The 24,553-nt window shown below is 46.9% G+C and overlaps 1 protein-coding gene across 1 annotated transcript in view; it reads right to left on the reverse strand.

Moving 5' to 3' along the window:
- si:ch211-186j3.6 (neural-cadherin) overlaps nucleotides 1–24,553 on the reverse strand; it is a 220,182-nt gene that overhangs the window by 95,186 nt on the left and 100,443 nt on the right. Inside the window, exons 4-7 of the mRNA XM_036963347.1 lie at nucleotides 22,397–22,601; nucleotides 19,411–19,522; nucleotides 17,362–17,611; nucleotides 6,671–6,813 (exon numbers count right to left, since the gene is read on the reverse strand). Of these exons, the coding sequence (XP_036819242.1) occupies nucleotides 6,671–6,813; nucleotides 17,362–17,611; nucleotides 19,411–19,522; nucleotides 22,397–22,601 (710 nt within the window). The remainder of the gene's footprint in view (nucleotides 1–6,670; nucleotides 6,814–17,361; nucleotides 17,612–19,410; nucleotides 19,523–22,396; nucleotides 22,602–24,553) is intronic.

Genomic DNA, 24,553 nt, shown 5'->3' on the forward strand with positions numbered 1-24,553 from the left:
TAATTGAATTCAACCCTGGAGGGTCTGCTTGTGCTCCTTTGTTCGTGACTGACATATCTGGTGTGTAGAACAGCCGTGTCGCTCTCCTCCTCAACATCTCTCCCAGTGTCTTTGACACTTGGCCAGCGCGTGACTGCATCCAACAAAGGCGGTTGTCAATCCCACCTTCGGTGATGCATAAAACAACAAAGGACGGTGTACGTCTGTTGTCTGTGTGACTGAGGTTCCTCTCACCTCCGTGGTGACCGTCCCCCTTCTCTCGGTGCCTTGGTGACTTTTTCTTCACTTCCTATTGGCTGTATCCCTAATGTGGGCGTCAGATTTCCATCCTTCTCTCTCTTCCGAGTGCTTTTTTTTCTTCATGTTGCATTCATCAGGCCTTTGGTGTTTGCTAACCGTGTGTGTGGGCTGCGGACACACTTAATGCATTCTGTCTTATCTTCTAAGACTCAAACAGGCACAGATGCAACCATTGGAGATGCACTGGGTGCTGTATACATTTCCTTGGCTTTCACGGGGTCTGCGTTGGATGGAATCATATTACACCCTAACAGTGTTTCTCTTTAGAGATCGGCGCAGTCCGTCTATCTCCGCCTAACACGGTGACATGAAAGATACTGAGTGTCAGGGGAGAAGAGGGGGAGAAGAAGGGTGAGAGGAGGGTGAGAGGAGAGAGAGAGGAGGATGAGAGGAGGGAAAGAGGTGGGGAGGGGGAGTGGAGGGGGAGATGAGGAGGAGAGGAGGATGAGAGGAGGGTGAGAGGAGGATGAGAGGAGGGGGAGAGGAGGTTGACAGGAGGATGAGGTTGAGAGGAGGAAGACAGGAGGGGAAGAGGTGGGGGAGGGGGAGTGGAGGGGGAGATGAGGAGGATGAGAAGAGTGGGAGAGGAGGTTGAGAGGAGGGGGAGAGGAGGTTTAGAGGAGGAAGAGAGGAGGGGGAGAGGAGGGGAGGGGTGAGATGAAGAGGAGAGGAGGGAAAGTGGAGGGGGAGAGGAGGGTAAGAGGAGGGTGAAAGGAGGGTGAAAGGAGGGGGGGAGGAGGGAAAGTGGAGGGGGAGAGGAGGGTGAAAGGAGGGGATAGGAGGGTAAGAGGAGGGTGAGAGGTAGGTGAAAGGAGGGGGAGAGGAGGGAAAGTGGAGGGGGAGAGGAAGGTGAAAGGAAGGGGAGAGGAAGGGGAGAGGAGGGGTGAGATGCTGAGGGCCATACAACAACCAGCCATTAGGGAATCAGGAGACATCCTGTCAATGAAATGAGGCGTGGTGCGAGTGCTACAGTAGCACAGCCGGGCCATGAGGAAAATGTAATCAATTATAATATGACACGACAGCGTGGAGCAGGGATAGGGGCAGGGTGTGTGTGGGGAGTATGGGGCACTAGCTGCCATGGAGGAGGCTGCCTGGGAGAACTTGTCAGAATGACTGGTTTCATCGGGGTAGATGGCCTGTACTAGCAGTACCATAGGCCGGGGAGATCGTCCTATAAGAGAGAGACTAGCTGCACCACAGGCCAGGGAGCTCATCCTATAAGAGAGAGACTAGCTGCACCACAGGCCAGGGAGCTGGTCCTATAAGAGAGGGACTAGCTGCACCACAGGCCAGGGAGCTGGTCCTACAAGAGAGAGACTAGCTGCACCACAGGCTAGGGAGCTGGTCCTACAAGAGAGAGACTAGCTGCACCACAGGCCAGGGAGCTGGTCCTAAACGACACATACTACCTGCACCACAGGCCAGGGAGCTGGTCCTATACGAGAGAGACTAGCTGCACCACAGGCCAGGGAGCTGGTCCTAGAAGAGAGAGACTAGCTGCACCACAGGCCAGGGAGCTGGTCCTATAAGAGAGAGACTAACTGCACCACAGGCTAGGGAGCTGGTCCTATAAGAGAGAGACTAGCTGCACCACAGGCCAGGGAGCTGGTCCTAAACAACACATACTACCTGCACCACAGGCCAGGGAGCTGGTCCTATACGAGAGAGACTAGCTGCACCACAGGCTAGGGAGCTGGTCCTACAAGAGAGAGACTAGCTGCACCACAGGCCAGGGAGCTGGTCCTAAACGACACATACTACCTGCACCACAGGCCAGGGAGCTGGTCCTATACGAGAGAGACTAACTGCACCACAGGCAAGGGAGCTGGTCCAATGAGACAGACTAACTGCACCACAGGCCAGGGAGCTGGTCCTATAAGAGAGATACTAGGTGCACCACAGGCCAGGGAGCTGGTCCTATGAGACAGACTAACTGCACCACAGGCCAGGGAGCTCGTCCTATAAGAGAGATACTAGGTGCACCACAGGTCAGGGAGCTGGTCCTATGAGACAGACTAACTGCACCACAGGCCAGGGAGCTCGTCCTATAAGAGAGATACTAGGTGCACCACAGGCCAGGGAGCTGGTCCTATGAGACAGACTAACTGCACCACAGGCCAGGGAGCTCGTCCTATAAGAGAGATACTAGGTGCACCACAGGCCAGGGAGCTGGTCCTATGAGACAGACTAACTGCACCACAGGCCAGGGAGCTCGTCCTATAAGAGAGATACTAGGTGCACCACAGGCCAGGGAGCTGGTCCTATAAGAGAGAGATTAGCTGCACCACAGGTGAGGGGACTGGTCCTATAAGAGAGAGACTAGCTGCACCACAGGCCAGGGAGCTCGTCCTACAAGAGAGATACTAGGTGCACCACAGGCCAGGGAGCTGGTCCTATGAGACAGACTAACTGCACCACAGGCCAGGGAGCTCGTCCTATAAGAGAGATACTAGGTGCACCACAGGCCAGGGAGCTGGTCCTATAAGAGAGAGATTAGCTGCACCACAGGTGAGGGGACTGGTCCTATAAGAGAGAGACTAGCTGCACCACAGGCCAGGGAGCTCGTCCTATAAGAGAGAGACTAGCTGCACCACAGGCCAGGGAGCTCGTCCTATAAGAGAGAGACTAGCTGCACCACAGGCCAGGGAGCTGGTCCTATAAGAGAGAGCCTGTTGAAAGAGAGCGTGTAGCCTCAGGAGGACATGTCACATACTCCCAGCAGCCCAGGGAGAGAAGAGCTCTGCACACACTCAGAATTATGTTCCACAGGCCTGCCACATGGTGTAGTATTCACACATAGCCACGCACAAACACGTACACAGTGAATGCACACACCTGGGTGTACACTCAGGAACATCAAACCAATACTTTGGGGAAGAATGTGACAAATTGATCAACAAGCTGCCTGTGAGGCCTGCCGTACATCAGAATCTATCTGGAGGAGAATGTGTTAAGATGACATAATCATCTCGACTTGACTTCAAAGACTGCTCCGAAAAAGGGTCAGCCAGAGTTAAAACATTCCAAGAAAAAAAAAAACATATTCTGTGTCCCTTCCATTCGATAAGATATGTGTCCCGGCTGTATGGATGGAATTGATGTTTGTGCGCATGCACGTGTGTGAAAGAATGTGTACGTGTGTGTGCTTGTATACATGTATGTATGTATGCGCATGTGCATGCATGTGTGTGTGCGCGCGTGTGTCCAAGCATGTGTGTGTGCGCGCGCGTTTGTGTTTGTGTGAGTGTGTGACAGTGCTGGGTCAGGCAGGCCAAGACATGCAGCAGTGTGCGTCATAGCCCTTGCTTAATCTGCTAAACATGGTCGATGAGACCCGGCCAGCACATATCATTGCTCGTCAAAGATGGAGAAGATGTTTCTCCAGGGGTCACTGAGCACACGTCGCTTCGTATGATGGAGGGGAGGGGGTTGGCAGGGGGGAGGGATGGGGAGCCGATGCTCCTCTCTCAACGCCAACTCTAATCATCGTCTAGGCTCCCAAAACAGCGGGATGGAGCCCTGAAAGGCAGAGAGACTGAGGTAGGAACGACTATATTCGCCCCCTAGGGAGAAAGGGGTGCAGTATGGGGAGAGGCAATGGGGGACGTTATATAAACCTCACATCCCAAGCATGACAAAACAAACTCCCACTAAACTAGTGACACTGAGAGAGGACAGCATGATGAACCATTACTACTCCTACACCAATGGGATTTTTTCATCAGCCTGCAGATGAATTAGAACACTTCTTCAATACTCTTCACAGACAAACAACGATCCACTAAAAAGGGAAAAGGAGAAGGGTCGTTCCCATTAGCTGTAGACATGATCTACCTGTTTATTGGAGGAAACATTTTGCCTGTCGTCTCGGTAAATACTTCCCGGGTGCTGAGAACGGAGGCTTTGTATTTATGTCTTTAATACAAAGAGTGTGATCATCTTATTGACTTCGCTGTTTGAATCCTAAGAACGGTATTAAATCTCAGGAAACATATTCTACGCTGAGTTACAGTCAAATTAACACAGCCCATCTGTCCACGAGAAAAGAATCCCATGAATGAACGATCCGTGGAGTAATAAATACTTTGAGAGAGAGAGTGATGAGATGGGGGTGGGGCTTGTGTGAGTGTGTGTGTGTGTGTGTGTGTGTGTGTGTGTGGAATATTTTCTTCAAACGTTTCAGGTAGCCTTCCACAAGCTTCCCACAATAAGTTGGGTGAATTATGGCCCATTCCTCCTGACAGAGCTGGTGTTACTGAGTCAGGTTTGTAGGCCTCTTTGCTCGCACATGCGTTTTCAGTTCTGCCCACATGTTTTCTATGGGATTGAGGTCAGGGCTTTGTGAAGGCCACTCCAGTACCTTGAGTTTGTTGTCAACTTTGGAAGTATGCTTGGGGTCATTGTCCATTTGTGACCAAGCTTTAACATGACTGATGTCTTGAGATGTTGCTTCAATATATCCACATCATTTTATTTCCTCATGATGCCATCTATTTTGTGAAGTGCACCAGACCTTCCAGCAGCAAAGCACCCCCACAACATGATGCTGTCACCCCTGTGCTTCACGGTTGGGATGGTGTTCTTCGGCTTGCAAGCCTCCCCCTTTATCCTCCAAACATAATGATGGTTATTATGGCCAAACAGTTCTATTTTTGTTTCATCAGACCAGAGGACATTTCTCCAAAAAGTACAATCTTTGTCCCCATGTGCAGTCGCAAACCGTAGTCTGGCTTTTTTATGGCGGTTCTGGAGCAGTGTTTTCTTCCTTGCTGAGCGGCCTTTCAGTTTATGTCGATATAGGACTCGTTTTACAGTGGATATAGATACTTTTGTACCTGTTTCCTCCAGCATCTTCACAAGGACCTTTGATGTTGTTTTGGGATTGATTTGCACTTTTCGCACCAAAGTACGTTAATCTCTAGGAAACAGAACACGTCTCCTTCCTGAGCGGTATGACGGCTGCGTGGTCCTACGGTGTTTATACTTGCGTACTATTGTTTGTACAGATGAACGTGGTACCTTCAGGCATTTGGAAATTGCTCCCAAGGATGTACCAGACTTGTGAAGGTCTACACTTTTTTTCTGAAGTCTTGGCTGATTTATTTTGATTTTCCCATGATGTCAAGCAAAGAGGCATTGAGTTTGAAGGTAGGCCTTGAAATACATCCGCAGGTACACCTCCAATTGCCTCAAATGACGTCAATTAGCCAATCAAAGGCTTCTAAAGCCATGACATCATTTTCTGGCATTTTCCAAGCTGTTTAAAGGCACAGTCAACTTAGTGTATGTAAACTTCTGACCCACTGGAATTGTGATACACTGAATTATAAGTGAACTAATCAGTCTGTAAACAATTATTTGAAAAATATCTTGAGTCATGTACAAAGTAGATGTCCTAACCGACTTGCCAAAACGGTATGAACCGTGCAGGATTTCAACCAAATAAGAAGCTATGAGAAATTGTTTGAAATCGGGGCTTTTTAAGCAAATCATCCATTTAATCATGTGAGTAATACAAGGGTTAAACCCCTCCAGTGAGCCCAGGCAGCTCCATAAGTGAGTGTAAGAGATAATAGGGTCCAATAATAGCGTGTAAACTGGTCATACAGTAGCAGCAGGATGTATACACTGATGCTAAGTCGGGCCGGTCTGACAGTTACATGACTGTGAACAGTAAGGAGCTTGCATCCTATCACAGGGGCTCCATGGATGTGCATGATAGCATTTTTACATGTATAACAGTTATTCATTCAATATTCATGCTGGAGGGGAAGCAAAATGCAGAAACAAAAAGCCATCCAAATGTGTGAGAACAAGTCATTTGAGACGAGCGGTTCTACAGACTTTTAAAGCAATTGAAGTGACATGGATGAATAGCAGGTTATTTGTTTTGTACCAATCAGGGTTATATGGCTTTTATTGCTTTTATTTATTTATATGGTTGAGAAATCTCCCCTTTCGGCTGACAGTTACTATCAGTGGAAATGAACAAAGGAAATTGCACCTTGAAGTTCCAGAGTAATTGAATTTGTCAAAGTAATCTTATTACCCTTTATTGTGATATGCAGATTCAATGGTGCAATTTACCCAGGGTGGGGAGGGCTATGAAATTAGTTTAGGCCTTTAACACATTTTCCATTTCAAATTGCTTCCTTGGTGGGCTAAAGGCGGGACATTGGAGCAAACCTTTGATGACATTTGTAATGACAAAATCAGCCGCACTAAAAGTAAACCGCAGCCAAAGCGGATCGCACAACAATTCCTTTCACCCATCTAGTGTAGTATCTACAAGAAGGGATGGGGAGGAGGGAGAGCAGAAGGACTCACTGAGCAAGAGAACGGGAGGGGTGTAAACAATATGTCTCACCTTTCTGGCTGTCGATAACAAAGTTGCCTTCGTCGTTGCCCGTTGTGATTTTGTAGGTGATTCCATCACCGTCGGGGTCCTTGGCAAGCACCGTGGCAACCAGTGTGTTAGGCCCAGCGTCCTCTGAGACGAAGGTCCGGTAGCTGTTGACAGAAAGAGAGACATCCCAAAATCAACACCTCTCCTCGCGTCTCCCCAGCGACAATGCAGAGTGTGAGAGTGAAAATGAGTGAATAACACACCCGGCCTTGTCATATTTTAATCACAGATTTATGAATGCATTATGAAACTGTTTTTGGGAGGGTAAAAACAGAGTTGGTTGAGTATCTGATATGGTGGGCCTAGGTGGAGACAATTTGAGTTCTAATTCCTAATTCAATGGAGACAGCAGTCGGTAAACAGCTGTTGGCAGCCTGTCACAGTGGGGAGACAACACTAAGTGGTTGGGATGGAGTGTGAAAGAACTAGTGAATTGGATGACAGAGTTGTGAGGAACACAGGAGAGAAGCAACCAAGCACAACATGTCATACAAACATACAACATTTCTACAAACATACTTCAGCAGTAATAAATTCATGAACTTCTTTGAGGAAAAGATCATGATTATTAGAAAGCAAATTACGGACTCCTCTTTAAATCTGCGTATTGGTTCAAAGCTCAGTTGTCCTGAGTCTGCACAACTCTGCCAGGACCTAGGATCAAGAGAGACACTCAAGTGTTTTAGTACTATATCTCTTGACACAATGATGAAAATAATCATGGCCTCTAAACCTTCAAGCTGCATACTGGACCCTATTCCAACTAAACTACTGAAAGAGCTGCTTCCTGTGCTTGGGCCTCTTATGTTGAATATAATAAACGGCTCTCTATCCACCGGATGTGTACCAAACTCACTAAAAGTGGCAGTAATAAAGCCTATCTTGAAAAAGCCAAACCTTGACCCAGAAAATATAAAAAACTATCGGCCTATATCGAATCTTCCATTCCTCTCAAAAATGTTGCTGTCCTGAAGACAAACAATGTATACGAAATGCTTCAGTCTGGTTTTAAACCCCATCATAGCACTGAGACTGCACTTGTGAAGGTGGTAAATTACCTTTTATTGGCATCAGACCGAGGCTCTGCATCTGTCCTCGTGCTCCTAGACCTTAGTGCCGCTTTTGATACCATCGATCACCACATTCTTTTGGAGAGATTGGAAACCCAAATTGGTCTACACGGACAAGTTCTGGCCTGGTTTAGATCTTATCCTTCAGAAAGATATATCAGTTTGTCTGTGTGAATGGTTTGTCCTCTGACAAATCAACTGTAAATTTTGATGTTCCTCAAGGTTCCATTTTATGACCACTATTGTTTTCACTATATATTTTACCTCTTGGGGATGTCATTTGAAAATATAATATTAACTTTCCCTGCTATGCGGATGACACACAGCTGTACATTTCAATGAAACATGGTGAAGCCCCAAAATTGACCTCGCTAGAAGCCTGTGTTTCAGACATAAGGAAGTGGATGGCTGCAAACTTTCTACTTTTGAACTCGGACAAAACAGAGATGCTTGTTCTAGGTCCCAAGAAACAAAGAGATCTTCTGTTGAATCTGACAATTAATCTTAATGGTTGTACAGTCGTCTCAAATAAAACTGTGAAGGACCTCGGCGTTACTCTTTTGACGAACATATCAAGATTGTTTCAAGGACAGCTTTTTTCCATCTACGTAACATTGCAAAAATCTGAAACTTTCTGTCTAAAAATGATGCAGAAAAATGTATCAATGTTTTGTTACTTCTAGGTTAGACTACTGCAATGCTCTACTTTCCAGCTACCCGGATAAAGCACTAAATAAACTTCAGTTAGTGCTAAATACGGCTGCTAGAATCCTGACTAGAACCCAAAAATTTGATCATATTACTCCAGTGCTAGCCTCCCTACACTGGCTTCCTGTCAAGGCAAGGGCTGATTTCAAGGTTTTGCTGCTAACCTACAAAACATTACATGGGCTTGCTCCTACCTATCTCTCTGATTTGGTCCTGCCGTACATACCTACACGTAAGCTACGGTCACAAGACGCAGGCCTCCTAATTGTCCCTAGAATTTCTAAGCAAACAGCTGGAGGCAGGGCTTTCTCCTATAGAGCTCAATTTTTATGGAATGGCCTGCCTACCCATGTGAGAGACGCAAACTCGGTCTCAACCTTTGTCTTTTAAAAAAAAAAACATTTTAGAGGGTGGATCAGCTTAATATTGCGGAAAGAATGTTGCTTCCAATGTAATTGTCTGCATCATTTCCAATCCCCCATATTTTTTTGGTAAATATATATATCCATACACGCATGCATATATATACACATATATACAGACACATACCTATATAGACATACATACTTGTTTAAAGAATATACCTTTATTATTATTCCCCGTAGACACTAAATGCCCCAATTGGAGTAAACTGATAAACACTTCTGCTTTTACCTTCAATCCATACATCTTATACACATTTTACAGACATAGTCTACTTTACAATAGTTCTCTCTTGTTTGTTCTTAGTCCTTCCTCTATTTCTGATGTCCATCCAGTTTGATTTCTATTTGTAACTATTCCGATCCTATATACATTTTACAGATCCCGTATGCTTTACATTGTTTATCTTGTTATTATCTAGCTCCATTCAACCCCTCCCATCTGTCTCTCAACATCATCCCTTTCGGATTTCTACTTGCCATATATTTTTCAACTGTGCTGTGATGCTTCACAAAATAATTGAACCTTCCTATTTCAAATCACCCAGTATTGCTATCTGTAATGTTAGGTCGAGGCAAATTTTGCAATTCTTCGGCCATTCCTGGACGTGTGACCAAAAACGAGCTACATGTGGACAATACCAAAATAAATGATCTAATGACTCTGCCTCCTCACAGCAGAATGTGCAGAGCTGGGAAGATTGTATCCCCCATATATATAACATTCTATTAGTTGCAAAAATGTTGTATAGTAATTTATATTGAAAAATTTGAAGTTTTGCGTATCAATTCATAAACCATGTGCCATTGAATGGGCACATCGAAAATCTCTTCCCAACTATTTTGCAACTTCTGTGGCACAGCTGTCAGTTTTTTGGTTCTTAAATGAAATTGGTATATGTTTTTATTTATCACACTTTTCTTTAACCATTTATGTTCTTTAATACAGGGCCGACATACAAGTTCCTTACTTTTTTCCCCTTCTACTTGCCTCTTCCATTTGAACCATTAAGTCTTTACTGAAGACTCATCTCTTCAGTGGGTCATATGATTGAGTGTAGTCTGGCCCAGGAGTGTGAAGGTGAACAGAAAGGCACTGGAGCAACGAACTGCCCTTGCTGTCTCTGCCTGGCCGGTTCCCCTCTTTCCACTGGGATTCTCTGCCTCTAACCCTATTACAGGGGCTGAGTCACTGGCTTACTGGTGCTCTTTCATGCCGTCCCTAGGAGGGGTGCGTCACTTGAGTGGGTTGAGTCACTTGTGATCTTCCTGTCTGGGTTGGCGCCGCCCCCCCCTTGGGTTGTGCCGTGGCGGAGATCTTTGTGGGCTATACTCGGCCTTGTCTCAGGATGGTAAGTTGGTAATTGAAGATATCCCTCTAGTGGTGTGGGGGCTGTGCTTTGGCAAAGTAGGTGGGGTTATATCCTTTCTGTTTGGCCCTGTCCGGGAGTATCATTGGATGGGGCCACAGTGTCTCCTGACCCCTCCTGTCTCAGCCTCCAGTATTTATGATGCAGTAGTTTATGTGTCGGGGGGCTAGGGTCAGTTTGTTATATCTGGAGTACTTGTCCTGTCTTATTCGGTGTCCTGTGTGAATTTAAGTATGCTCTCTCTAATTCTCTCTTTCTCTTTTTCTTTCTCTCTCTCGGAGGATCTGAGCCCTAGGACCATGCCTCAGGACTACCTGGTATGATGACTCCTTGCTGTCCGCAGTCCACCTGGCCGTGCTGCTGCTCCAGTTTCAACTGTTCTGCCTGCGGTTATGGAATCCTGACCTGTTCACCGGACGTGCTACCTGTCCCAGACCTATTATTTGACCATGCTGGTCATTTATGAACATTTGAACATCTTTGCCATGTTCTGTTATAATCTCCACCCGGCACAGCCAGAAGAGGACTGGCCACCCCTCATAGCCTGGTTCCTCTCTAGGTTTCTTCCTAGGTTTTGGCCTTTCTAGGGAGTTTTTCCTAGCCAACGTGCTTCAACACCTGCATTGTTTGCTGTTTGGGGTTTTAGGTTGAGTTTCTGTAAAGCACTTTGAGATATCAGCTGATGTACGAAGGGCTATATAAATACATTTGATTTGATTTGATACACTCACACACAAATAAACCCCTACTGTATACTGTAGATGTACCTAAACTCATCAAAAAAAGAAATGTTCTGTCACTGTCAACTGCGTTTATTTTCAGCAAACTGAAAATGTGTAAATATTTGTATGAACACAACAAGATTCAACAACTGAGACATAAACTGACATAAACTGAACAAGTTCCACAGACATGTGACTAAGATGACGGACCCGCCAACTCCAAATCGATCCCGCTCCAGAGTACAGGCCTCGGAGTAACGCTCATTCCTTTGACGATAAACGCAAATCCGACCATCACCCCTGGTGAGACAAAACCACGACTCGTGTGATGTTCGTATGTACCGATCCTGTGCAGGTGTTGGTACACGTGGTCTGCTACTGCAAGGATGATCAGCTCTCCGTCCTGACTCCCTGTAGCGCTGTCTTAGGCATCTCACAGTACAGACATGGCAATTTATTGCCCTGGCCACATCTGCAGTCCTCATGCCTCCTTGCAGCATGCCTAAGCAACGTTCACGCAGATGAGCAGGGACACTGGGCATCTTTCTTTTAGTGTTATTCAAAGTCAGTAGAAAGGCCTCTTTAGTGTCCTAAGTTTTCATAACTGTGACCTTAATTGCATACCGTCTGTAAGCTGTTAGTGTCTCAACAACCGTTCCACAGGTGCATGTTCATAAATCGTCTATGGTTCATTGAACAAGCATGGGAAACAGTGTTTAAACCCTTTACAATGAAGATCTGTGAAGTTATTTGGATTTTTACCAATTATCTATGAAAGACAGGGTCCTGAAAAAGCGACGCTTCTTCTTTTGCTGAGTTTATATAGAACATATGCCAAATATAGAAAATACACAATTAATGCATGAACACCTTGATCTCACACTGTCAGCCACGTTCATTCCCCCTGGGAGATTCACTCATAAAGACGCTCACAGACGGGCCGCGGCAAGCGGCGAAGGTCTCATAGACTTCAATTGGAGTCGGGTGCTAGGTCGGCAAAACACAAGCAGTTTTGCATGCGGCGGCCGAGGCGCCAAAAGATGAAAAGTCTCCAGCGGCCACCACGCATGGTTGACCAATGAGCATCGTTCATCTCGTCAACCAATCAAACAATGTTTTAATGATAACACGCTAGCTGACAACAACGTGGTTCAACTTCCGTTTATCACGGCTCACCTGTAAGCACCTTAATGCAAAGGCGGATTAAACATCAGGTACATGACATGCAGTACATGTCACCTCAACAAGAAGCATGAAGCTCAAACCATGTTCATCCTAACAGAGTCGTACGCATTGTCAAGCTAGAGGACTCCTATCATGCATATACATTAAAACAGTTAAAAGTAAGTAAGCCTTGTCCGAGCCAGAACAGCCAATAGGGGCAGCAGCCTATCTCATGTTTCTCTAGCGTGAGCCAGCTTGATGTACAACCACAATCCCTAAACAGGACGCTAGTCTGTCATAAGGCCTTACCCACAACCCATCTCCTGACTGCTGAGTGCCAAGAAGAGAGGCATCAGGTCTCATTTTCTTTTGCATTTGGTATGACCCCCAAACCTTGCAGTTTCAGGGCTGACACTCAAGGCCACTGATTATGCACATGCTGTATATTACAATCCACAAAATGACAATGAAGACAGAGCCATAGGAAATCGGGATTGTGCACGATGGAGGGCAATTATGTCTGTTCTCAGTCTATTCCATTGGCTAACGCTTGGCCTGGGACCCCTAGACTGGGAACCCTAGAGCAGGCTCCAGGACTGGCTATGTGATATAAGCTCCCGATAGCAATGACAGTACAGAATATAGTCCATTACTGCTGTTGTGTAAATGTGATTCAATTTAGACCTACAGTAAACTGACTATAATGTACAGTTTGTGGCCTTCAAACCTAGCAGGCCTCTATTGTAAAGAACTGTCACAGCCTGATCAGTTTCACCTGTCCTTGTTATTGTCTCCACCCCCCTCCAGGTGTCGCTTGTTATCCCTGGTGTATATATCCCTGCGTTTCCTGTCTCTCTGTGCCAGCTCGTCGTGTATGCTTCAAGTCAACCAGCGTGGTTTTTTCTGAGCTACTGCCTTTTCTATTATCTTTTACTAGTCCTCCCGGTTTTTGCCTGTCCACAACCATTCTCTTGCCTATCCCTTTTGGATGTAATAAATGTCAAAGACTCAAACCATCTGCCCCCTGTGTCTGCATCTGGGTCTCGCCCTGAGAACATTTCCAGACGTTTTTAAGAAAAACTCTCCTCTACACAGGAACACGTATAAAGGTACACAGGCAGCCATTCTCCCACTCCCACAGACTCCCACTCATCCCTCATTCTCAGAATCACTCTTGTTCTGCTTTAAGACGGTACATGCAGCAAGAACTGTAGTTTATTTCAATGCAACAGTCACTGTGATGCAAAAACAAACACATTCACACAGAGATATAAGCACCACGGTCTTCCCAGCTGCCTCTTTCACCATCACCCTCTCGCTTCATCTCAATTGAAATGATCCCGTGGATGTGAGTGCGTCTAACAGAGGAGAGACAAACAGGGCCTCAATGTGGGCACAGTATGTTGTCGCTCATCATTCCACCCACGCTCCACTCAGCTCAGAGCTAGTGGACGCAAAAACAAGACAGAGGAGCGACTCACTCTGACAGACTGGCAGAGACGGACTCTTCTACCGAGCCAGCGTGCTCTGTCCGTCTGTCTGTCTTGTCTTGTCTGTCTGTCTGTCGTATGTCTGTCTGTAGTCTCTCGGTCTTGTCTTTCTGTCTGCTAACCCCTCCTCCACTCCTCAGTCAGTAGAAAATGAGTGATTTTGCTGGGTGGAGAGGAGAGGGAAAAGGCATTCACAGCATGTCCTTTGTGTTCCTTTCTGCCTGTGCCAGTGGATGGAAGCTTCACAGAATTTCTCTACAATGATGATCTACTGTATATTATCCAATCAAAATAACCTTTTTTTAGGGCAGAAATGTTGCAAACCTTTCATGTGTCATACTGAGCGGCGTGTCATATTCCCGGTCTAGTGTTTACCCAAGAGCATTATGCACTTTCTATTTCCATGGAAACCAATGTTCCAGTTTCATTCATTTGATTTGAATTGATTAGAGCCCTGTCATTCACTTGATTAGCGCCCTGTCAAGTTGTCTTTCAATAGGCACGCAGGCAAGACTGTATGGAGCGACAATCTTGATAACTTATGCAGAACAAACGAAGATGACAAAGTCTTCTAAAATTATTATCAACTACAATGATACTTCTCTAAATGAAAAAAACTAAATTTAACTGATCAGTGATCATGTCAAATCAGTTGACAAATGGAGAGAGGTTTGGGAGAGGGAGGAGAAAAAGGGAGAGAATGATTATGAGAAGGAAGCAGAGTAAGATGGGTGGAGGTCCAGAGAGTGACAGAGAGTTAGTGAGTGAAGATCAAGGGAGATGGGAGTGGTTGTACTCTTCATCAGGTCCTTTTCCACACAACTGATTGATGGGTAGCAGAGAGGAGCTGACAGGCATTTCACGCTTGTGATTTATGTCCCCGATTGGAGATGACCCCCTCAACCCCTTCACCCCATCCCCATGTCACCCGCCTGCTCCAACACCCACCGCCACGGCACAACTGACACCGGAACCTTTAATCTGTCACCAGCCTCAAATGGTCATTTCCCATGACGAGATGACACCCTCATACACACACATGCACACACACACACACACGCACACGCACACGCACACACACACACACACACACACACACACACATCTCTCAAAGGCCTTATTTTCACAGGCTCCATTTTTTCTAAAGAATAAAGAGAGGATCCACCACGCCACAGCTCCTCTCCATCACCTGCCTCAGCCGCTCAAAGGGTGCCCGTCACAGACTCAGGGTGCTGTCCCTCTCTCACCTGTCGCCATGGACTTTGGCCCAGGTGACGGGGTTCTGACACAGGACTGACTAACAAATCCCAGTTGGGGCGGCCATTTTGTGGGAGAGGCAGTGGGTGAACAGTGAACGCGGCAGGCGCCTGCCCAGGCAGACAGACAGTGGTTGTGTATTCACCTCACAGTGCCCACTCTCCCTCTCATTATCTACCCCATCAATCTAATTTCAACACAAATTCCAGCTACTGCTCCATCAGAGTCTGCCAACATCCTCCCGCCCGTCGGCCAACCAGCCAGCCCGCCTCTACCACACCAGGCACACAGGCGCTCTGTCACCCTTAACCCCATTTCCCTCCACAATGACTGACATCAGCCACAATATAATTAGCCAATTTACCCAACACATCTATTACATATTAACGACTGACAAAACACACAGCGCCGGCCCGAGACCGAGACTGGCTTGTTGTTTGTGCTCATTAGCATCTCTCCGTCTTCTATAATGTCAACAGATTGCCAGGGCTCTGTGAATACATGTATAAATATCTCTCTGCCTATCCAATTCACTCATCACTCAGGTTACTGTCGGCAGGCAAACAATCCCTGTAATGATCTACTTAGTGTACACCGAGCTGAGTGACGAGACTCACTTTGTCGATTTCACCAGCAACAAGTCACTGCCGAATGAAAACCTCCGAACTCCTTTTCTGCCTTTTTAAAAAATATATATTTTTTTTTACATGTATTGAAAGCAATAACTCCCCTCAATATTCGCTGGACATTTCATGAGTCTAAGCCCACGAAAATGTATACAAAATATCGTCTGAAGTTTTATTGTATGTTCGTTAAAAGGAAAATATATCTATTTGTACATGTATTGAAAGCAGTAGCTCCCCTCAATATTCTCTGGACATTTCATGAGTCTAGGCCCACGAAAATGTATACAAAATATTGTTCGAGGTTTTATTGTATGTTCGTTACCAGGTAAATATATCGCTTTTTTCCCCCCTGAAAGGTTTCTGTTTTGGAGATGAGGTTATCATCTGAAAACGACGAACAGCAAAGGGCCTCGAACCGAGTGGCAAATGAAACTGGCTGATCCAATTGAGCCCAATAGAAATAACAGTCTGACGGCCATCATCAAGTTACTCAATTAATACCAGACACCCTGCCCTGTTTCACTGTGTTCCACATTAGAGAATATCTGTTTGCTTTTCCGCATTGTAGAGTAACAATGATGATTCACTGAAGATCTCTGTAGAACGGACATCATGAGGGGAAACTGGGGATGCTCCTGCTGACAGGAAATCAATTCTTACCACAAAACCCCCCCAACAGATACACACAGCGATAGCATCATAACACACACTTAGACACACACACACACAGCCTCCCATCACCCATAACCCCGCACACAGCCTCCCATCACAGCACACATAACCCCATTCACCTACCCACACCGTAACATTAACCCAACAACTAAAAGCTAACTCATCTACATACTGTAGTGCATCCATATCAGCAATTCATATCCAGCCACACCCACACACTGGGTCCCTGCCACTGTCCATCAGAATGATTCAAACAGACATCCCTGGTGGGCAGTTGGTTCTCCCTCTACATCTCTCTATCCCTCTACTCTCTCACTCTGTCTGACTCCCTCACTCCATCTCTCTCTCAACTCTTTCCTTACCTCTCCATCTCTCTCTGAAAAACAAACCTGTACTTCAGCACGCACGCACGCACACACACACACACACACACACACACACACACTGCCCTGGTGCTGGCGTTATTCTCTCCACAACAAACTAAAGGCATGGCTGATTGAACCTGCCTCACCAATTTGCAGAGCTAGCTGCCAGAAAATTGTCCAATTAAACGAGCCACAGGCCAGAGCAACGCCAGAAGGAAAAAACAACAGCTCAACGCATCACTACAGATCGGCCCGGAACAGCAGGGTAATGCGGCATTTAAATAAAGGGATGTGTGGATGAGCTAATACAGGGCAGGAAACATGCCCAAGAGGAACAGGACAGCTAGAGATGTTGAAATCCCAGTTTGTGTTTCTTTTTCGTTGAGTTGTGTTTTGAAGCGGTTTGGGTTGTAGACCAGCAGCAGCTGTAAGGGATTTGGGGAATTGGCAGCCATGTGGAATTCTGGGAAACTGCAGCTGCACTGGATTGTGGGAGGAGGCAGCTGTGTAGAGCAGAGGAAAGTGAAATGGCATGGCCTAGGCTGACAAATAGGCAAGGGTGGGGGTTAACAACAAGAGGAGCAGGCAGGGTGGAAGGAAAATGGTGAATGCAGAAAAATGATGAGTGGAGAAGGGAGATACATGAATAATACAAATAATGAAATAGGCGCCCTGCTTAGATGTTGATGATGATGATGATGATAGTGATGGCCATGACGATGATTGTAATAACCACACTCTAATGATGGTAATAGTGATGAAGAGGAGAAGCAGTACTGTACTCACACATGCTGGGAGAACTCGGGGACCTCGTCGTTGACATTGGCCATGCGGATGCGTACAGTCGTTGTACCTGTCCGGGGCACATCTCCCTTGTCCACAGCCATCACCACAAACTCATACAGGTGGTTGGGCCTCTCATAGTCCAGCTGCCCTGCAGGGAAAATGGTGCCGTGGGGAGAGATGCTGAAGTCTGGGCTCAGAGTGTAGTAGGACAACTCGGCGTTCAGGTCCGAGTCACAGTCACTGGCAGACACTAGAGTGAGGGAGAGACAGGGTAGAGAGGGGAGGTTGGATAAGGAGACATCTCTGTAACGTCAGATATGTCCAACATGTGACACTAGTCTAGATGCTAGACTTAATTACGGCTGTTTTTTCATGCATGTTCACACATTTCTGTGTCGCATCAAGCCTTTTCCCAAATGTTTATTTTGTGTGGAAAACTTACTGGAGTAGGGATACGGTCCGAGCGATTGCCTTGCTAAAAGAGAGGGCTCAGTCTGGGACTGGGATCAGCATTTCTTCCGCTAAATCGTCCTTTTCACCGTGAACTCCTGCATTCTGCTATTCTCCTTAGATTGCATTCAGTATACTCTCCGTAGCATGTACACCAACAGCATCCAAGATACAGGAGGTTAATTGGGGAGGACGGGCTCATGGTAATGGCTGAAGTGGAACTACTGGAATGGTATCAAATACATCAAACACACGGTTTCTAGGTGCTTGATGCCATTCCATTTGCTCCGTTCCGGACGTTATTATGAGCTGTTCAGCAGCCCCCACTGGTCCAAGGGAACCTCGTTTGGTGGATTTAAATGTCACCAATAACACTGTCAAATATGGGCATTATCCTTGACACATATCCATATACTGTGGAAGACTTCACACATCAAAGTCAATATTTCGTTTCCTCAGTATGCACTTCCTGACTTAGCAATGAGAGTCATTTGAATATCCATCAATACTGAGCCAGTTAGGCTCTAAAGGATTGTTGGGCTAACTGACAGTACAAGACAACATCCCTTCTTGGCCTGAGCCCCAGATCTACAGGGAGTGGAGTCATTGGCCAAATGGAGTATCTGATGAAACTGCCTCCTATGGTCTGGTTCCTCAGCCCTCACCACAGCACAGAGCTGTCGGAGACATAGATTCACAAATCATGTTGTGTGATGCTGTTTACCATGTTGCTACATCTATTTTAAAACCAGCCTAAACGCCTAAATCCATGTATATCTAATCTTTCAGATCCACTTCAGCCAATCCCAGGGCTTGCTGCTGTGGCCTGGGCAAGCCCTAAAACAAATGGAGCCGGATGATGTTCAGTGTAAAGTCTCTCTCTCTCTGTGACACAATCACAGCCTCCTGTTCGGGACCCCACTAATCCCAGGAACAAGAGCCTAATCTCGGCTGCTTCACCTTAAACCGTCGGACCGACATACAGGGAATAAACATTTTTTTTAAAACATTTCATTGAAAGCTTACATGTCCCCATAGATGTGACCCAGATATGTTGTTCTCACGGCTGCTGAAAAGTCTGTATGAGCCATGTCGCTCCGTTCGCTCTAGACGCGCTCCGTTCTGCGGTCCTGTTATGTTCAGAATCACGGCGATAATTGCAGCGTAACACATCCGCCGGTAGGTCGGTCCCTACGCACCTGTTGAGCATAGCAGGCACACCACACCTGCTGGGGCTCCTTAACCAAACACACCTGCCTCCCCGCAGTCTCACAGCGGTGTCTGACTAAAAAAGGCTGTTCATCAGCAAGAGGACACCTCTGGTACTATAAAAATCACAAATAAGTGTACACCTATCCTCTCCTCACCCAACCAGCATGGTGAACATAGCACTGGAGAATAATGCTGAACTTTGTGACTACACTACAGAGAATATGTGGAGCTTCGTCCGGTCTTCTCCTGGGAACAGAACTGTTCGTTGTCTCTGGACATGAGATGACCAATAGAGCAAGAGGGGGGATGGAGGGAGGACGGAGGGGGTGTAGGGTTCTGTAAGAGCTACACCGCGAGAGAGAGTGTATGGAGTGTATGTGCACTCACCTTGTAACAGAGAGGTTGCCGTGGTTACAGTCTCCGGCACACTGTCTTTGCTGTAAATGGACTGCAGGAACTCAGGAACACAGTCATTTTCATCTGTGATGATCACACGTACCTGTTTCAGTGAGAGAGAGAGAGAGAGAGAGAGAGAGAGAGAGAGAGAGAGAGAGAGAGAGAGAGAGAGAGAGAGCGTGGGAGTAAATGATTCTCCTCCTCCAGGTAATTTGATAGTTATCTTTAGGCCTTCGATAGATTAGTTGCTAAACCTAATTAACTGTCTATCTATGAATTGCTGTTAGCAGCTCAGCTAATACAATCTATTTAAACTGAGAAGAAAGTGAGCTAGAGACACAGAGTAAAATGTGAGTATGGTACAGTTAAAGCTAAAGTATAATACATTGCAGGGCAGAAAGGTTGAGCTCCGGGTGTGCCAGGGAGCAAGAGTCATTCATATCTGGGCTTCTGAAAGTGTCTGATTGTGGCCAGTCTGGGGAGAGAGCCAGTAATCATCCCTGATATTTATCGCAGGAGAGGAAAAGCTGCTTTCAGTAGATTGCCCTTTCACTACTAACAGTCAGAGCCAAACTCTACAGCAATCCCCCAAGAGAAGAAAAGGGTCAGAAAAAGAAGAACAAGAGAAGAGATGCTCTGCTGCCGCAGTTTCTTCCCCGTTCCACCCCTCCTCCTCCTCCTCCTCTCCTCTGAAAGAGGAACAGTGAGGTAACAGGGGATTACAGCGTCCTCCTCACTGTAATTCACACTGATACACCAGTCATAGAGAGATAGAGAGAGAGAGAGAGAGAGAGAGAGAGAGAGAGAGAGAGAGAGAGAAAAATCACACAAAATGAACATAATCCTCTAAATCCACACCTTTCAATCCCTCATTACACCCGTGCAGTCAGCGCTTAGCCATGTGCTCAAAGGTGTGCGTTCGTAAGCGCCTGTTCCTCGCTATCTGCCGTGAGCAGCAGTCACATCCCTATCCTGGCTCGGAGGGACACAAACCTCACAGATTTACATAGCGGCTAGGATTGCTTACCCAGGCCAATTAATAACCCAGCTAGCCAGCAGCCGGAGACCTGTAGCGTGGCGACTGTCGATCCAGTGAGAGGGTCTCATAATCAATACCAGCCGTGAGACAAAATGCAGTCTTAACTTCCTCCTGTGACTACCAGGAGAGAACCACTGACATGAAATACAGTGTATGGCTCTGCTCTACTATTCATTAGGGGGGTAAGGAGAGCTTCCCTGCCCACATTAACAGCTGTTCTCTTCCAGTCTTCCGCTTATCAGAGTCAGAACGCTCTCAGAAGAACAAAACAACAAGAACTGGAGAGAACATCAGCTGACCCCCTTTAACACACACCACGACTACTGTGCCAAAGCATACAACTGTTCTGTTAGAAGAAGCACAGTAATTTGAGCTCTGCCCATGCAGCTCCCTGAGGAGATGCGAGCCAGCAAGTGAGGAGAGAGAGGGAAGAGGAGAGAGAGCGCTGTGCTGGGCAGTGCAGTGATGAAACATAGGGCTGAATCTGACGTGAGAGCCAGTCAGCTCTGGTAAGGCCGAGGACCCTGCGGCGTGTTGTGGAGGGGCTGGGCAGGTCACTAGCTGGTTAGGTAACTAATGGTGCTACAAAGTATTCGCTGCAGTAGGAGAAACGCCTGGAATCTGCCTGCAAATTAACAAAGCAGATTCCAAGTTCAGGGCCTTTTCACAACTCAGTCTCTTTGGAGGCAGCTTTGACTCGTTGACTTATTGCATTTACATTTTGTGAAGGTATGTAATGAGAGTTCACAGCTGTGCCCTGTGGCATGGGCAGGCCAACAAGGGTTGGACAGGGCAGGACAGGAGCATGGGCAGGCCAACAAGGGTTGGACAGGGCAGGACAGGAGCATGGGCATCTCTCTCCCTCCTTCCTTCCTTCACCTCCCTCCTGCCTCTCTGTATCTCTCTTTCCCTCCTCCCTTCCCCTCCCTCCAGCCTCTGCCTCTCCCTCCCTCCCTTCAGAATCTCCCTCCCTCTCTCCCCTCCTTCTAGCCTCCTTCTCTCTTCCTTTCTCTCTTTGTCTGTCTGTCTGTCTGTCTGTCTGTCTGTCTGTCTGTCTCTCTTGCTTGCTCTCTCACTCTCTCCCTCCCTCTCTCTCTCTCTCTGTCCCACCCCCTCCCTCCCTCCAGTCTCCCTCTATCTCTCCCACCCTCCAGCCTCCCTCCATCCCTCTCTCCCTCCCTCCATCATTCCCTCATTAACCACTCTAGGCAGTCACTGAGGACTCTCTCTGGACACAAAGCTCACAGGATTGGACAGATTTTAGGAGCAGCTGCCAGTCTTTTCTCTCTCCCCCTCATATTTGTTCCCACATGTTGTTTGGCTCTGTGCTCTACTGTTGTGCCTGAGGACAGGAAAAACCAGTGGATGGCTGAGCAGTGAAGATGTCTGCCTTTCTGCTGACGTTAATGGAGGCAGGTCACAGAAGAGAAACACTGGAAGCCATTCTCTAGTCTCTCCCCCAGGTCCCCCAACCATGTTGAATTAGCAGTGAAGGCTGGGACAACAAACTAGACCACCCAACATCATGCATGTTCCCGCTCCTTTTGTTCATGTAGCTGTTGCCCATGTGTTCTCTCTGTCCAAGCATCTTCACAGCTCTAGTAATTGATATTCCTAATCAGAATGAACCCTGTGCGAGGCTTTACATTCAGTGTGTGTGTGTGTGTGTGTGTGTGTGTGTGTGTGTGTGTGTGTGTGTGTGTGTGTGTGTGTGTGTGTGTGTGTGTGAGAGAGAGAGAGAGAGAGAGAGTGAGAAACAGAGAAGTTCCAAGGCCGGCCTGGACTCATATACACACACATACACACAGCCATAAACAGAAAGATGCACCATGCAGAGGCTCTTTCAGTTGCAGAACACTTGCAGGTGCAACACCACAGGGATGTTTTCACAAACGGCCACATTATAACAGATCATGTCTCTCTTTTATATGGACCCACCTCAGCAGCACTGCTCAGACTGTCCTGGTCCTCGCTGGCCCTGACCATGAGCAGGAAGCTGTGCTGGTCCATCTCAAAGTCTATGGTCCTGGTCAGAGTGATCTCCCCCGTGTCCGCCTGCATGCTGAACAGACTGCTGGGATTGATGAGCAGGCTGTAGCTGATTGGCTGCTTCTGGAAGGACACGGCTGGAGTTGCCAGGAAGCTGCCGAAGAGCAGGGCAGGAAAGGGAATGATTTATTTATTTATTACGATCTCCATTAGCTTATGCTCATGCAGCAGCTACTCTTCCTGGGGTCCACACACAACACAACATAATATAGAACATTCATAGACAAGAACAGCTCAAGGACAGAACTACATACATTGGAAATAAACAATTCCTGTACTGACAAAACAGAGAGAGAGAGGGGGGGGGGAGGGAGAGTCAGAGGGAGAGGGAGAGGAAGAGAGAGAGATAAGGGGGGAGGAGGGGAGCGGGAGAGTCAGAGGGAGAGGGAGAGAGAGAGAGGGGGGAGAGGGAGAGAGAGAGAGAGAGAGGGGAGCGAGAGTCAGAGGGAGAGGGAGGGAGAGAGAGAGAGAGAGAGAGAGAGAGAGAGAGAGAGGGGGAGGGGTGAGAGGGAGAGTCAGAGGGAGAGCGAGAGAGAGAGAGAGGGGGGGAGTCAGAGTGAGAGAGAGAGAGAGGGGGGGAGGGAGAGAGAGAAAGGGGGGAGAGAGCGAGAGAAAGGGGGAGAGAGAGAGAGAGAGAGGGGGATAGGGGGGGAGAGAGAGAGAGAGAGGGAGAGTCAGAGGGAGAGGGAGCGGGAGAGAGGGAGTGTGTGAGTGAAAGTAAGAGAGAGAATGAGAAAGAGAGTGTGAGAGAGAGCGAGGGAGAGAGAGAGAGGGGGGGGGTGGGAGAGGGAGAGAGACAGAAAGAGAGAAAGAGACAGAGAGAGTGTGAGTGAAAGAGGGAGAGAGAAAGAATGTGAGAGAAAGTAAGAGAGAGAATGAGGAAGAGAGAAAGAGAGTGAGAGAGAGAGAAAGTAAGAGAGAGAGAGAGAGAGAAAGAAAGAGAGAGAGGATGATGAACACATCTAGCAAGTCTATTCAGTTTAGTGATGAGACAGAGAGAGGGGAAATGTAGAGAAGGACTAATGTTTTCTGGTTTGTGTAATGTGTACCACAACAGCAATGGAGTTATGTTCAAGGTTTTTGAGTTCCCTCAGCAGGAACAATCACCACAGATGTTACTCTTTCAACTGATGGGTGAGTGATGTAAGTTCGTGTCAATCAAAATAGAGAAGCGATAGGAGAGAATACAGGAGGCAGGAGGCCAAAGATCAAATCCTTTACAGTAACCGGCCCAGGCTTTAATATAGTGAGAGTGTGTGTGTGTGTGTGTGTGTGTGTGTGTGTGTGTGTGTGTGTGTGTCTGTGTGACAAACAATCGTTGGTCATATATATTGAATAACTATGTATGTCTGACTTATGTGAACTTGTGGCTGAGTGCATAATGGTTATTGTATGAAAATGTCTGAGTTTGTGTGTGCATGTGCACTGTTAAAGTGTGATAATGTGTGCATATCATTGGCAATCGATACTATATTTATGTATTCAAATTATTTGTGAATACTAGCAAATTATTTTCATGCCAACTTGTTTTTTTAAACTATGACCTTCATAACTTCTGGTTTTACATTATGTGTGTGACTGTCCATGTGTGAAATTTTTTGTTTGTGTGTTTGTGTGTCTGTGTGTGTATTTGCGTGTGTGTGTGTGTGTGTGTGTGTCTGTGTAAGTGTGTAAGTGTGTGTGTGTGAGCGTGTCTATGTGTGTGTGTGTGTGTGTGTGTGAGAGAGACTATGCATGTGTGTACATGTGAGTCACGCTGGTAACAAAGATTCGGGAGACAGGCGCAGGAATGCGTAATAGGGGTTTTGTTCAGCACAAATTACGGCGTGCACGGGAACGAAGAACAAACAAACACGTAACAAAACACAGGGTTGAAACCCAAACAAAAGAGTGAGGAGTTCCTCGATGCCACGACTTCCACCGAAATCGGCTCCTCTCCTTGTTCGGGCGGCATTTGAGGTCGACGTCACCAGCCTTCTAGCCATCGTCGCTCCATTTTTCATTGTTCCATTTGTTTTGTCTTGTTCCCTGCACACCTGGTTTACA

This window comes from Oncorhynchus mykiss, chromosome 26 (assembly GCF_013265735.2).
Source record: "Oncorhynchus mykiss isolate Arlee chromosome 26, USDA_OmykA_1.1, whole genome shotgun sequence".
Classification (NCBI taxonomy): domain Eukaryota; kingdom Metazoa; phylum Chordata; class Actinopteri; order Salmoniformes; family Salmonidae; genus Oncorhynchus; species Oncorhynchus mykiss.